The 15,530-nt window shown below is 41.0% G+C and overlaps 3 protein-coding genes across 6 annotated transcripts in view; 2 read left to right on the plus strand and 1 right to left on the minus strand.

Annotated features, from left to right (window-relative positions):
• LOC114651549 (tripartite motif-containing protein 16-like) overlaps nt 1-15,530 on the plus strand; it is a 451,159-nt gene that overhangs the window by 374,181 nt on the left and 61,448 nt on the right. The gene's annotated exons all lie outside the window — the stretch shown is intronic.
• Nucleotides 1-15,530, plus strand: part of LOC114651545 (gastrula zinc finger protein XlCGF57.1-like) — a 458,276-nt gene that overhangs the window by 31,781 nt on the left and 410,965 nt on the right. The gene's annotated exons all lie outside the window — the stretch shown is intronic.
• Nucleotides 8,394-15,530, minus strand: part of LOC114652442 (gastrula zinc finger protein XlCGF26.1-like) — a 188,562-nt gene continuing 181,425 nt past the window's right edge. Inside the window, exon 3 of one of the 4 annotated variants that reach the window (XR_007934969.1) lies at nt 8,394-9,776. Coding sequence is in view for 2 of the 4 variants with exons in the window: in XM_051927848.1 (XP_051783808.1) it covers nt 10,470-12,019 (1,550 nt within the window). In the remaining 2 variants the exon portion in view is untranslated. Of the gene's footprint in view, nt 9,777-9,840; nt 12,020-15,530 lie in introns of those variants that run through there. The other 3 variants (XM_051927848.1, XM_051927849.1, XR_007934970.1) reach the window with 3 other exon arrangements.

Raw genomic sequence — 15,530 nt, forward strand, 5'->3', positions numbered from 1 at the left:
TGTTCATGGCTCATCTTGAAGAGGAACTTCGTCACCACTTCTTACTACAAACAGGCGATGGATAAAGCAAAAGGAGGACTCAACATCGACAAGCTTCTGTTCCAAGACCACCGCTCTCCAGCCCCTTCAGTGCAATAGTAACCACAGCACAGAGAGAAGTGTATGCATTGCAACAGGTACACATGTCGTAAATTTAGGAAGGACGGTCCTTGTGTGTGTGTGAACAGTGAACATTTGAATTTGATGATTGCCTATAGCGCTGAACTGACCTCTCTGTACTATTCTGTCCTCTGCATGTCCTGGAGTACAAAAGAAACAGCAACATGTGGGGACTGACAAGATTGGGGGAAAAAAACGCAGTCACTGATTACAAGCGCAAGAAGGTGTGTGAATGAATATGAAATACCGTATTGGCCCGAATACAACACGACCTTTTTTGACTAAATATTTCCCATTCAAAAGTGGACTCGCGTTAAATTCGAGGACTGGGCAATTCAATGTAACAACTCTTCTTATTAGTGCGCCTATGCCTCTGACCGACCTGCGTGTTGGTCGTGCGTGCTGCGTTCGGTATAGTTCGGATTGGTTTGAGTACACGAGACTGCGCGAGAGTTTCTAGCTCTGGTTGAATCACTGGTTTCAAGCATTTCGATTCTGGCGCGCGTCCGGCGTATGCCAGCAAGTGGCTATTGTGTCTATGATTCACAGGTAAGTGTAGTCCACATCTCTCGCAACTGTTATAGTAGTAATTTGCATGTTTGCTCTAGTGGCGGGTTCTTTATTGCCCATAAAAAATGAGCGCGAGTTATAATAGTAGTGTTGAGAAAAAAGGCTCATCAAAGAGACAAATAAATAAAGGTACAAGGAGAACCTACAATATGAATTTTAAGATTATGGTTGCAAACGAGGCAGAGAGAACGAACAACATGAGAGCTTCAAGGAAATACAGTCGACCCTTGATATACGACCGGCTTGACATGCGAACAACTTGATTTACGACCAAAATTTTTATTTTGATTTACGACCAACATCTTGCGTTACGACCTGAATGCGGTCACGTGTATCCGCTTGCGCGATTGTAAACAAACAGAAACATTCCTATTAATGCGGCACTCATTCAATAAAATGTCAGGTTTGTAAACTCTCTTGGGACCTCCCCCAACTAGAAGACATGCCAAAGTCCAAACTCCGTATGGAAGACTGTTTATCTGTTGCTGGGGCAACAGCCGGCTTAAAGCTGTGCTGAGTCTCTCAACCAAAGCAAACAGAAAAGATATCGATGGGTGATATGCATGTGATATCCCTGCCCGGCAATGGACAAGCAAGCTTCCACAGTCGCGGCAATCGCGCTTCAGGACGAACTTCAGGACGCACTTCAGCATGTCGTTCCCTTCGGGGGGGGGGGGGGGGGGGGGAGGTCTCAGAAGAGTTCAGAAACAGTTCCTTGTATTATCGCAAGGAAATGCTGAGAAAAATTCTCGTGAGAATAACTTGTAGGCAGGAGGAGATTAAAATTAACGCAAAAGAATGATTGCAAATGCCTGAGCGCAAGTTAAAGAAAGCCTTTAAAAAGCCTTCAGCTTCATTATCATCCTCCTCCCTTCCTGCAGCCCAAAGATGTCAAATTAAATGGTGAATACAGTATGAAATTGTTAATTCTGGTAGGCTAGGCACTTTTTATTACTTTTTGGTTAGTACATTAGAAAAATTATTGGTGTTTTGGTAAATTATGCACATTATACAACCCTTTTTTTATTATGAAAAGGTTAAGTAAGTGTTGCAGTGGGAGGTTCGGAACGCATTATGGGTATTTCCATTATTTCTTATGGGAAAAATAGTCTTGACTTACAACCAACTTGAGTTACAACCAGCCCTTGCGAACGAATTGAGTTCGTAAGTCAAGGGTCCACTGTATGGAGTTCCAGAAGTAAACGTCCGTCTCTGGAGAAAAGATTTAACGAAATATATGAATGCAAATTCCTCAAGAAAATCTTTTAGTGGACCCAAAATAAGAAGGTTTAAAGAAGTTGAGCAGCGAGTGGTAAAATTCGTAATAGAAAAGTGAAATGAAGGATTCCCAACATCCCGTGAAGTTATAAAATTTAAAGCGTTAGAAGAGGCTGCTAATTTAAACATCCCTAAAACGGACTTTAAAACAAGTATGGGTTGGTGTAAAAGAATGATGAAACGGAACAGTTTATCACTACGACGGCGGACAACTCTCACGCAAAAACTTCCTGGCGACTTTACTGAAAAATTGTTGAATTTTCAGCGGCATATTATAACATTACGCAAAAAGCACAACTACAATCTTGGAAATATCGGAAATGCAGACCAAACACCTGTCTATTTTGACATGCCTTCCAACCTCACGGTAAATAAGAAAGGTAAAAAATCGGTCTTATTGAAGTCAACTGGTTACGAAAAGTCCAGAATTACTGTTATGCTTGCTGTTACTGCTGATGGACAAAAACTTCGACCTTACGTTATATTGAAACGTAAAACAAAGCTACATCCAGGAATCATTTTTCGGGTCCAAGAAAAAGGTTGGTTGACAGAGGAACTGGTATTAGACTGGCTGAATGTGATATGGGGAAAACGGCCAGGTTCTCTGAGAAACACTCGCTCCATGCTAGTCCTTGATGCATTTCGAGGCCACCTCGCGTCAGGTGTTAAGGAAAAAATTGAAACATTGAATTCCGATCTTGTAATAATACCGGGTGGTATGACATCCCAGCTGCAAGTCTTGGATGTGGTGGTTAATAAACCGTTTAAAGATAACTTAAGAAAAGAATACAACAATTGGCTGTTAGCGGGCAATCACCCATTAACACCTACAGGAAAAATAAAAAAACCCTCAGTCTCACTTTTAGGAAAATGGGTTGCGACCGCCTGGCAGAAGATCGAACCTGAATCGATAGTTAAAGGTTTCAAGAAATGCTGCATTTCCAATAGTTTAAATGGGACTGAAGATGACATTTTGTGGGAGACTGAAAGCGTGAACGAGCATACTGACGATAACGATGCGACAACAAAGAGTTCTCATTCTGAATAAATATTTCCTTTTTCATTTTTCTTTCACTTACAGTAGGTATCTTGTAACTTACCTAATACTATTAATTTTGTTCTACATTACTACTTAATTTTATTGGCATGAATGTAACTTGTCATATTACCTATTAAATAAATGATTATCTGATTGAATTTTATTTTCTTTGAATTCTTTTATGAAAAATGAATGGATTGTTTTAAATTCTGATTTTTTTTTTCTAAAATCTTCATGCAAAAATTAAATTTGGGCCGATACGGTAATATGAATAACGTTGCATCAGTGCCACAATGTTTTCCAAAATATACTCTACAGGTCATAAAATGAATAGTTCCAAATATCATATATACCTACTGTATGTCTCTGTTTTTTGTCAGTGCGGCTTTGACATCGTAGAGCATAAGGCGCACACTAATTCAGCGTGAGCAGAAACACCCAATAAAACTGAATAGAAAAAGTGACGGTGAGATACGAAGAAGGAAGGCAGATTCACCAGCGTTTGTGTGTCAGGTTTTATCCCTCCAGATCAGAGAATTTCCAGTTCCATTCTCACAAAACACCACTCACATCTCCAGTTATTCCCAGTTTCAGATAAAAACTAACGGCGTCAGATCCCTCGGGTGGTAGTATGTATTGTGATCGTGACTGAGAGAATAAAAGTGAAAAAAAAAACACTAACTTTTACAAGTGCTATAAATGTACAGCATCTGTTACAGACGCAAATCAAATGTATGTTTTTATTGTCTAATATTAACAATAACAGCAGCTAACTATTCAAAATGGAAAATTTGCAGGGGAGCTGGTTTCGAACTCACGACATCCGGATTATAAATCGGTAGATCTAAACGCTGCACCATGGAAGTTGTCGTATTGTACTTGCACTTTTTGTGAAAGTGTTTAGTTGATATTTGACCATCAGCCTTCACATATTCTACAGCTCATGTCTACATTGTTATCTTTTACTAAAAAATGAAAAACGTTTCTGTTTTGTGTCTACAGCAATCTGTGTAAATACATCATTAAGACACATATCACATTATTTCCTCTTACAATTCTGGATAGCTCAATCCCAGATAATCAATCAAGGCAGGAACTGGGAGAACTTCTTGCCCGTTCTGCGGCAGTGGGTGTGATGGTATAGCAGGCTGCTTGGGTTTATCGACATATTTACAACACAAAAGACGCTGACTTAGAGGTGCGAAGGGATTTAAGGTGGGCCAGAATTATGAGTTTTTTCATTGGCTGTGGTAATTCTAGTGTTAATGAGCACCATGTCAATAAGCCACACTGCACACTGGTGAATGACCACCGGACTGATGCTTTGTGAATGTCAGTAGGACCTAGAAAAAGCCTTTGTGAGGATCTTGTTACATAACAGGATCCAAGTAAGAGAGACATTTCTGCAGTGCTTAACATCTTCTCCCCCTTTGCCTGAATTACCAGAAGGTTCCCCAGCTGTTGAAAACATCCTGTGTGGTTCCAGTACCAAAGAAAGGACATTCCTATGACCCCAAGGACTGCAGACCAGTTGCTCTTACTCCAAACATCATGAAGACCTTTGAGAGGCTGGTCCTAAAACAGCTATGGCCTCATTGTTTCAGCACATCTGGATGGTCTGCAGTGTGCCAATCAAACACACATCAGTGTGGAGGATGCAGTCGTCTGTCTGCTCTGAAATCACATTACTTTAACTTGTTTTAGTTTAATCCTGATGCTCTGTATATTCAATTATCATTATTATTCATGGTGGCTCCAAAATCCGTACTAACCCCTACTTTCTCTTCTGTTCTTTTCCTGGTTTTCTGTGGTGGCCATCTGCTCCACCACCACCTGATCAAAGCACCGTGATGTCCCTACATTGATGGTTTAAAGGCCAGAAGTCCACGTGACCGTCATCAAGTTCTTCCATGAGAACCCTGAATACCATGAGGACTGTTTGAGATCATTTATGTTAGGTAGAATGTGTAGAGGGAGCTGGGTGGTCTCGTGGCCTCGGACCCCCTGCAAATTTTGCTTTTTTCTCCAGCCGACTGGAGCTTTTTATTTTTTTCTGTCCTCCCTGGCCATTTGGACCTTACTTTTATTCTATGTTAATTAGTGTTCCCTAATTTTAATTCTTATTTATTTTGTCTTTTTATCTCTTTCTTCATCATGTAAAGCACTTTGAGCTACATTATTTATATGAAAATGTGCTCTAGAAATAAATGTTGTTGTTGTTGTTGTTGCTCCACAGTCCTACTCTCACTTGGACAAAGCCAGTACCACAGTCATGATCATGTTCTTGGATATCTCCATGGCCTTTATCACCATTCAGCCTTATCGACTATTGAAGAGGCTCAAGGTTATGCATTATGATGCCCCCCTCAGTCTCCTGGACTACGTGAACAACAGACGAGACTTTGTGAGTTTTAAGGTCTGTGCATCAGAACTGGTGGTGTGTAATACTGGAGCACCTTTGAGAAATGTTCTGCCCCTCTTCTTGTTCACCCTCTACACAACAGACTTCCAGTACAATCCCAGCACTTGCCACCAGCAGAAATTCTCAGAAGAATCCTCCATCATTGGCTGCATTAATAATGGAGACAAGTCGAAGCACAGGAGGCTTGTGAAGGACAGGGAGAACCACCTGCTGATCGAATATCAGCAGGACAAAAGAGTTGGTGGTGGACTTCAGGAAGGCCAAAGAGCCTCTGAGACTACTTGCTGTTCAGAGGGAGGATGTGCACGTGGTGCAGAACACAAGTACCCGGAGGTCTATATGAGCAGCAAACTGGACTGGTCTGACCAAACAGTGGTGCTGTACAAGAAGGGCAGGAGCAGACTGGACTTCCTGAATGGACTCAAGTCTTATGATGTGTGCAGCAAGCACTTGGAAATCATCTAAAAGTCAGACGTAGCCAGTGAGTTGTTCTATGCTATGATCTCCTGGGGCATTCAAACGAAGCACAAGGCCTGAAGAAACCAATCAGAAAAGCTGCTCCATCAGAGGGCAAACCCTGAGCACACTGGGCACTGTCATGGAAAGAGGATGGGGGCAAAACTGGAGGTCATCATGAAAAATCACCTCCAGGTTGGGCTCTCTGGGGGGCTCTTTTAGCCACAGGCTCAATCCACCACAGTGTGCTAAGAAGCGCCTTGGGGGTCTTTGCTGCCCACTGCAATGATTCATCCTGACATCCTAAACTAAATGCTGATACTCTTTATGTTCATTTTGCTATTTCTGCACAATTTACATTGATTGATTGATTGATTTATTGAATGACTGATTGATTGATTGATTGATTGTATTATTTGTCTTCTGAGTCCCCATCCTTGATTTTTTAGGTTTCTACTGCTGTATGCGTCCAAAGTTCCCCTTGGGATTCATAAAGTTTATCTAAATTAATTCAGGTTCCCTCTTTAAGATTTCATGCATGACGTCCCAGTCAATGTGCCCTCACTTTGAAGGGCAGCTTTGGGTCAGAGAGGACCAAATTGTCAACTTTCTGGAGTCTCCAAATGAATTCAGTCTTGTAAAAGTGAGAAGTTTCAATGAGACCATCAATCAGGAGCTTGTCACACATAACAATTCAACATGGCAAAGCAGGCCTGGCTGTTCAGTCACTTGTTAAGAGTCCTCATTTCTCTTGGCACACTCATGCCACTTTAATGATGCCAAGCCTTTAAAGATGATGTCCAGTGCTGTATGGAGTTGTGTTTGTGCTCAGGGGTCAAAGGAACACCCTTGTTGGTCATGGAGTGCACTCATTGTCTTTCTGAGGTACTCCTTCTTCAGGTCTTTGGTCTGACGTGGTCTTCCTCAGCTCCCTGTTAGGCTCTTTGCCTTGACTCTCTTGGCACAGGAGTTTTGGCACTGAAGCCCCCAACCTAGCATAATGGCACAGAGCTAATAAAGCCCCCCAGGTGTGTCACAGAAGTTTCAGAATGTCCAACTCCAATACCTATAAGGAGGATACAGGCTGCTTTGATTTTGAATAAAACAGCAGATCAGCCAAAGATGATGGGGTCGGCTTTGTGGCTCCTTATGTTGAATGGACGGTGTTGTTGTGTCAGCCACTAATATCCAGAGATGATCTGCTGGACAGCAGCGTGAATAATGTCCACCTGCTTTATGAGTTTCAGTTTCAACTGTCATCTGGAAAGAGGAAATGTGGATAATCAGATGTTTGCACATCGAGAAACTGCAGCAAAACTCAATAGTAAAAGAATCAGAGCAGACATTGACAAAAACCAAAGTGCTTAACGAAGTCGTAATGAAAATCACCAGCAGTCACTGACTAGAAGATATGCCTTAAATCTCGATGTTAAACCGCAAACAAACTAAAAATGGTATTTCTCTGAATTGATCATCAATCCTATGAGTCCCCACAGTGAAGATCTTGGAGGGTTGAATCCTCAGCCTCAGGCCATTGACTCAAAACTGTACAATAATTTAAAGGCCTAACGCCACAAACATCTACACTCAAAACTTTTAACGTAGACAAAGTGAGGTTTGTCAGGAGCGGATAATCAGACAGCGTACCATCTCCAAAATCTAGACGCTGAGCCATTAACGCGGTCAAAGTGAGAATAAGTGTGAATTTATACTCACACACTGAAGCTGATTAACAGTTGATTCCTCAATCTTGGATTCTGCCTCACGTGTGATGAAGGGTGTGAGGCCGAGCGTCGGTGATGTGGCTCTTAATTCTAGGGAGGCAACAGTGCAACACATCCTAACAACACAGTCAAGAAAGATAAAGATATAAAATGGCAACAGGACATACTTACAATTTAGCAATAAAAACAGTTTATTAATTGTCAATTCATTATGAACACTAAATGCTCATGTATTAATAATCTCTAATGTACAAGGCCTCCAAGAACTCAAAGTAAAGAAGCAGAAAAAACATTTAAAGCAAAGCAAAATGTCAAGAACGTTCACATTGTAACAGGCCTGGCTCATCTTTGATTAACTCTGCTGGTTATCAGATGAAACTCAGGTGAGTCCTTCTGAATGAAGACAGACCAGGGAGGGCAGCTGGCTTTGTTCACGTCTTACAAGTCTGTCCTTCTCAGAGTGCCATCCACTTTGTGCTCCAGTCCCAAACTCCAAATGTGCTACAGGGTGCAGTGGGGTTACTGATCTGGAAGTGGCACTCTATACAGGACTGATGAATGGTGCCATCAAAATCAACAAAAGTGATTGATCACAAATGTCACATTACGTGTTTGTGTGACCTTTCTGATGACATTACAGTTTCAGAACATGCTAACCGATAAATAAGGAGTGACTGACAGTTCTTTCCACCAATCAGCTTTCTTCTTTTGTTTTCAGTCGGTACCTGCCCTTTCTGTGCTGTCCTTTCTGATTTTGTCCTCGTCACCTCTGCCACTGAGCGTATTTCATCGATGTCACCTCTTCATTTTGTGGTTTCCACTTTTTATATTTTTCTGCCTTCTTGCATTTCATAGCCAATGTACCCTTTTTAGATAAGTCCTTGTAAGAGTCAAGCTATACTCACACATTTGAGAACATCAATGACATGAAATGTAAAAAGAGTGTGGCCAAAAAATGAAACATAAACTTATAAAATACAGAAAGTAACAGCAGAGTGAACCAACGCCAAGTAGTGAGGGGTCAGATGTGCCCTTCAGTGGTGGGGGTACAGAAGGGGCCACTTCTGCTTTTTGGAAGATTTCTGTCAAGTAAATGAAGCTGAAGCTTTGTGCAGCTGACACTCTCTCAGAGCAGAGCTTTCTAATCGTCCATCCTGCTGTTGGAGTTTATTGAGCTCCTGTGGCCTCCAGCTTGTAGTCTCAACGTGAAGAAACGTTGTCTTGGGTATCGATATGAAGAAGGTGCTGAAGTCAAACTGAAACCTGAACCAACACATTCGGAGTATAGAGGGTCCTTCACACACCACCACAGGATATACTGACATGGAGCAAAGTAACATCCGTTATATTTTTATGTTAATTTATCAAATTAACAGCTGGGTCAGCAGAGATCTCTGTGTGTTCCTGCTTTGTCTTCCCTTTTTCTCTTATATGTCAGACAATAAAATCAGTTCATTTCATTTTAATTGTGTTTTGCATTCATTATGGTGTCCCATTTCTCATAAAATTATTATTATTATTTTAAATATTATTCCTTATACACATTAATTGATATTCTTCACACCTGTGGTCCCCTGCGCTAACCCTAGCATGCCATTGTGACGCTCTCTTCAGGTCTTAAACATTTCTCTTTGAACCCTGAATGTTTCATTTTATTTGTATTTAGATCTTCTTAAATTCTCACTTTTGGACTCACCCTTGACACACAGCTGATGAATGTGTTTGGTTTGTAAAGACTCTTATTATTTATAAATGATAACCTAAATTAGTGTTAAAGTCTTATAAAGCCCCTCTACATTGGTCTGTCATGTGACGGCTCTCTTTTTAGTCTCCTGTCCTCCTCGACTGTCCCTCCCCAGTATCTGATTGGACAGCATTGGCTGTCAGCTGACATCACTAAATGATTTCTTCATTATCAGGGTTAAGAACGGTTGTCTGCACTCAGCCCAGGCGTCAGCCATCAGATGACATCCCAGAGACGGTACAAGTTCATGGCTACTCAGATAAGGCCCCATCTCCAAAGCTCCGAAACAAAAATATTCCCCTTGTTGTCAGTGGCACCTCCTGGTAGTTGGCACTGCACTGTGGATTTGATTTGACTTCTCCATTTCTTTATTAGTACATTGAACTTTTTCAGTTGTGTTTTTGAAGTTGTTATCACAGACTATGTTTCCCGAATGGCCTGGGAACGCCTCAGGATTCTCCCTGAAGAGCTAGAAGAAGAGGTCAGGGAGAGGGAAGTCTGGGGATCTGTGCTCAAGCTGCTGCCCCCGCGACCCGACCTCAGATAAGCAGAAGAGGATGGATGGATGGATGGATGAAGTTGTTATCACCGCACAGTACTGTTGCTACCTCATTCTGTTGTCTGGTGTTTGTATTGTTCACCATCTTATGTCACAGCACTGGTGCAGAGATGATCAGTCCAAGTATGGCTGACGTCCTGGCAGTACAGTTTCTGAGTCCTTCATGAAATCTTACGAGTTGCTGATGATTGCTGTTACAGGAGGACAACTTTCAACATTCAGAACAGCAAAGAGGCTTACCACAAGTAAGCCAGTCATTTACGACTATGAAGACCACTGCTGTCTGAAAATCGTTAACCGCATTTAGGACAACAATGAGTTTTTTTCTTGTACCTAAAAGTTGTTGAAGAAGATTCTTGCTTTTTGTGAAATATGTGTTGTATTCCAGTATGTTCATTCCATTGTGAATTCATATGTGGTCTGAGGTTACCTTACATCTATGATCTGTTTGCCACATTCAGTGTTTTCTCCACTATTCTTAGGTATTTATTAACTATTTTCAAATGGAGTCCTTTACCTCATTCAGAAGAATTGTTTTCAATACTTTTGATTGAGGAGCCAATGGAAAGACCATTTGTCATTGCTGGGACAGGCGTTACTCCAGTATGACTCTGTGTGTGTCTCTGAAAACTTTTTTTGGAAGAGTACCCTTTTCCACAATCAGAACAGGTGTACTGCTTCTCTCCAGTGTGGATCCTTCTGTGGCACTTAAGCGTGCTTTGACGTGAGAATCGTTTGCCACACTCTGGACAGCAATGGGGCTTCTCTCCCGAGTGAATTCTCGTATGGTCTTTAAGAGTTCTGCTGTCTGAGAAATGCTTGCCACAGTCAGAACAGCTGTGTTTCTTACCAGAATGAATTATTTTATGATTGTGAAGAGAACTGTTATATGAGAATCGCATTCCACATTCAGTACAACTGTAAGGCTTCTCTCCAGTATGACTTCTCCTATGTATATAAAGAGAACCAAGGCGTGAGAATTGTTTGCCACATTCCAAGCAATGGTGAGGTTTTTCTCCGGTGTGAAGTCTGATGTGACTCTGTAGGGTGCTTTGTTGTGAGAACTGCTTATCACATTCAGGACAACAATAAGGTTTCTCTCCAGTATGAGTTCTGATGTGGCACTGAAGCGTGCTTAAATCTAAGAATTGTTTCCCACATTCAGAACAGCAAAAAGATTTTCCTTCAATATGAATTTTGGTGTGTCTGTAAAGACTTTTATGGCTTGTATAACATTTGCCACATTCAGAACATACATACTGAACTTTCTCTTTAGTGTGAGTTTGTATGTGTACTCGAAAACAGCTAAAGTTGAAAAACCTTTTTCCACATAGAGAACAGCAATATGGCTTCTCTCCAGCATGACTTTGTGTGTGCCTTTGTAAACTGCGTTTGTCAGAAAATTGTTTGCCACATTCTGGACAACAATAAGGTTTTTCTCCTGTGTGGATTCTTCTGTGGTTCTGAAAAGATCTTATACATGAGAACGACTTACCACATTCTGGACAACAATAAGGTTTTTCTCCTGTGTGGATTCGTCTGTGGTTCTGAAGATGGCTTCTCCTTGAGAACGACTTATTACATTCAGTACAGGAATGAGGTTTTTCTCCTGTGTGGATTTTTCTGTGCCTCTGAAGATGGCTACTCGTTGAGAATGGCTTACCACATTCAGGACAACAATAAGGTTTTTCTCCTGTATGGGTTCTTCTGTGGTTCTGAAGATAGCTTCTTATTGTGAATTGCTTACCACATTCATGACAACAATATGTTTTTTCTCCAGTGTGAATCTTCATATGCTTATTAAGATCACTTTTATGTGTGAATTGTTTGCCACATTCCAAACAACATTTTTTTCCAGTGTGAATTTGGTTTTCTTTCTCCACTTGCTGTTGATCAGTTTTGATGGCTTCTGTCTGTGTTACTCTAGCATCAGGGAGAGAACTGCACTGCAAAAAGGCTGCTATCAAGTTCTCTGATCCTCTTGGTGATTTCTTCATACCTTTCTCATTGTATTGAGGAGAGGGCTGACCAAATGAAGGTGGAGAGAAGCTGCCATTCTTCTGTAAATCTGAAAAAAGACCAACATTTTAACTATTGCTATAATTAGTTTCCTGACACCTTTATCCAAGGTGACGTTGTTTACAACATTTGACACACAATTTGTTACATTTCTCTCATTTTTCCAACTGGAGCACAGGCAGGTCATGTGACTTGCTCGAGGTCACATGGTGTCAATAGCTGAATTTGAACCTGCAACTTCAGGGTTTGATGTCCAAATTCCTAAGCACTACCTACCTTTTAAAATAAATGAAACAGTACAAGTAAAGTGGTGGCACACTGGTTGGAGTTCCTTCATCACACTGAGGTGCCATTTATGGTCTGGCCACTCCATGTGTGGTCTTTACATGTTCTGCTGCTGTCTGTTCAATTTCTTCACCTTTCTTTCACATGTAAAAGACAGGCCTGATCTGATCAATCGATCACAAACAAAAATCAGACAATTTCCACTCCAAATGACTTTACCGGTGATCAGCAAATTAGCTGATCTTAACATTTGATCTTGAATGATAAAAAACATGCAAGACAAAGTTCCAACATTACCAACATATAGAAACACGTCCTCGCCAGTCTAACAGTTTTATTGCCTTCCTACAGGAGATAACAAATGTGTGGTTTGTAACATATGTGCAAAAACAAGTCAGCCAACACTTTCAACAATACAAACCTTACTCAGCATTTGAGAAGTCAACACAAAAGGGACTGGTGTGAAGAGCGAGATGTTCAAAGGCTGAGGTGACCATCAAGCTTAGTCTAGCTCAGTCACCTACTCTCACTCGGCCTCCAATAATGGCAGCACTTAGAAAACTCAACATTATAATACTGACAGCAAGAACGCCAAAGACTTACTGTGACACAAAAGCAGTGGAATTTGTAAACCTGGACAAACAGCCACTTTCAGTTCTTGAAGATGTCACCTTCTAGATCATTTACATCTACGATTCCATCTGCCAGTCAAAAGGATTTTACAGATGTTGCTTTGGGAGAATTGTATCTAACTGTGCACACACATATCAACAGTTTTCTACAAGATAACATCACCAAACTCAGTTTTACAAATGACCTTTGGAGTTCAAGTGAGTCTCCGGTGTCCATGCTGAGTCTTACTGTGCACTGGACAAATGAAAACACTGAACTGAAACAAGTGACTCTCCTCTACCAAGAATTCACTTGCCAGCATAAAATTGAAGCTCTTGAGTGACACAATATGCTCTGAGCCTGTAACCTTACTAAATAGAAAGTGTATGTCTGACTGTGTGATAACACTAAAAATATCACAAAGGCCATGGGAGATGCTGACCTACCAGCCTACCATTCACAGCACCTGCCATTCAACTGGTGGTGAGCCAAGGAGTCCTGTCACAGCACGTCATGTCTAATTCAGTGGCTGTATGAAGACGCAAAATTGGCCACCTGATGCATTCTGCCTCAACTTACTCAGAGTTTGAAGATATTTTAAAAACAACCTGACCAGCCCATGAGGTTATATCAGGATGGTGACACATGGAGGAACAGTACGTATTGTATGTTACACTCCCAAAGGGAGTAAAAATGGATATTAGTGGCTTAATTAGCTTCCTATAACTTCACAATCTTCTCTTCTGGATGGTGACAATTAATACAAAAATGTGGTCTCCCACTCAACAGCTTTTGAAGAGAGAACAAGAGGAGTTTGCTCATCGAGTGCGTCTACCACGGATGTCATGCCGTTCACCAGGGCTCTAGAGAGTCTCTGTGAGGAAAAGTGCAGAGTCAAACCAAAGTGTAAAGACATCAAAACCATCTCTTTGATAAGCAGGCAGAAGAAGATTGAGCAGCACAGAACTGGAGCCTCTCTATGTAGTGGCCATGATACTCGATCCAAGGTAAGGCAAAAGAAGGAAGAGGTTGACTACTATTAGCCACGGCACCTGTCCAAGGCAGGTAATGGAATAATTAAAAATATTGACCATCTCTTGCCCTACATGTGCCTTCAGCACCTTTCCTCTGTATTCACGTGTGTTGATCTCTCTTCACCGGTGCTCCCTTTCTCGAGGGTAGTCCTGTAAACGCCTGCTTATCAGACAGTCATTAGTTTCGAGGTGCCTTTCTTGGCTCCTGTCTGCTTTTATACTTGCTGTCTTTGAAGTTGCGTCTCTCATAGACCTTTACTCTTCCTCATGCATCTCACACTCACACTTCCACTCTCGCCACGTCACCAAAGCCAAACTGACCAATCAGACTACTCTAGAAGAGACTGGACACACAGGCTTTATTCTTATATTAGAGAGGAGATTTTTGAGGTTCTGCTCTTTTAATCTTTATGGTAGTAAATATAAAGGATTATGGGATGCAAGAGAATGCACCTGAACTGTTGATCTCAGAAGGCAGCCTGTTGTAATCGCATCCTTGATATTTAGTGTCGATTTATAGTTATGTGTGAGTGTGTCTTGACTGATTTATTTATATAACTAATTAACCAAACATTTGATTTTCTCACTAAATTCCCTTTCATTAGCCGTTATGTGAATGTGTAGGTAGATTGGAGGAAAGGGATACAGAGTTTTACTGAGCTGGTACATAAATATAAATCGTTATCAAGTGGACGTCGATTACTGAGAAATTGTAATCAGCCCTCTTATTTGCTTGTTGGGTAGAATGGTACGAGCCTAGTTTTTACACCTAAATAAAATATTACTAATTACACATAATAAGCATTAAGTGTGAATAGTCACTATACAGTTTCAAATTCTGTAACAGATATTATTATCATAATGATTTTTTTTCCCCAAATTAAAGAATGGTACAAGGACACGTGTTTCACAGATGATTGCAAATCTCAAACACATAAACTGCTTAGTGCCGGTGTCTCGACCACACAGACGCACTCGGAGTGACAGACGACAGCCGAGAGATCCAAAAAAACTCCACACCAACAGAACTGCAGAATGCATGAAGAAATTGTCAATAAAGATAAAAACGATATTTGAGTCAGCAGCATCAGAGGTGAATCTTTATCTCTGTGAACCTCATACCACAAGAGATGCTGGGCCACTGGCTTTCTGGAGGACCAATAAAAGTTGTCGTCCTCCCTGTGCCCTCCTTATAAGAGTGGGGACAGCGAGGGTCTGTTCAGTACGGCAGCACACGTCGTGGATGACAGGAGGACCAGACTGTCCTCAGAACATACAGAGATATTTATATTCTTAGATAAGAACCTGAAGCGTTCACCAAGACTGTCTCGTTTTCTTCTTGTCATAGCAGAAGGCCACAAATATCTAACTGAACATTTTATTTGACTAGAAATGTGGAGTATGATTAACACACAACTTTTGTTCAGCTTGTTTTTGTTCATTATGTGTGCATTGTGGGTAAATGTTCTTTGTGTATGTAGTATGCTTTTGCAGAAGCTGTTTAAGTGAGTATTATAGTGAGTACAAATTTTTTACACGAGAATAGTAAACAATTATCAAACATTAATTTGTGTTAATAAAAACTGAACAAATATCTCGTCAACTACATTTTGCAATAAAAAAGTAACA

Source organism: Erpetoichthys calabaricus, chromosome 5 (assembly GCF_900747795.2).
Source record: "Erpetoichthys calabaricus chromosome 5, fErpCal1.3, whole genome shotgun sequence".
In the NCBI taxonomy this organism is placed as follows: Eukaryota; Metazoa; Chordata; class Cladistia; order Polypteriformes; family Polypteridae; genus Erpetoichthys; species Erpetoichthys calabaricus.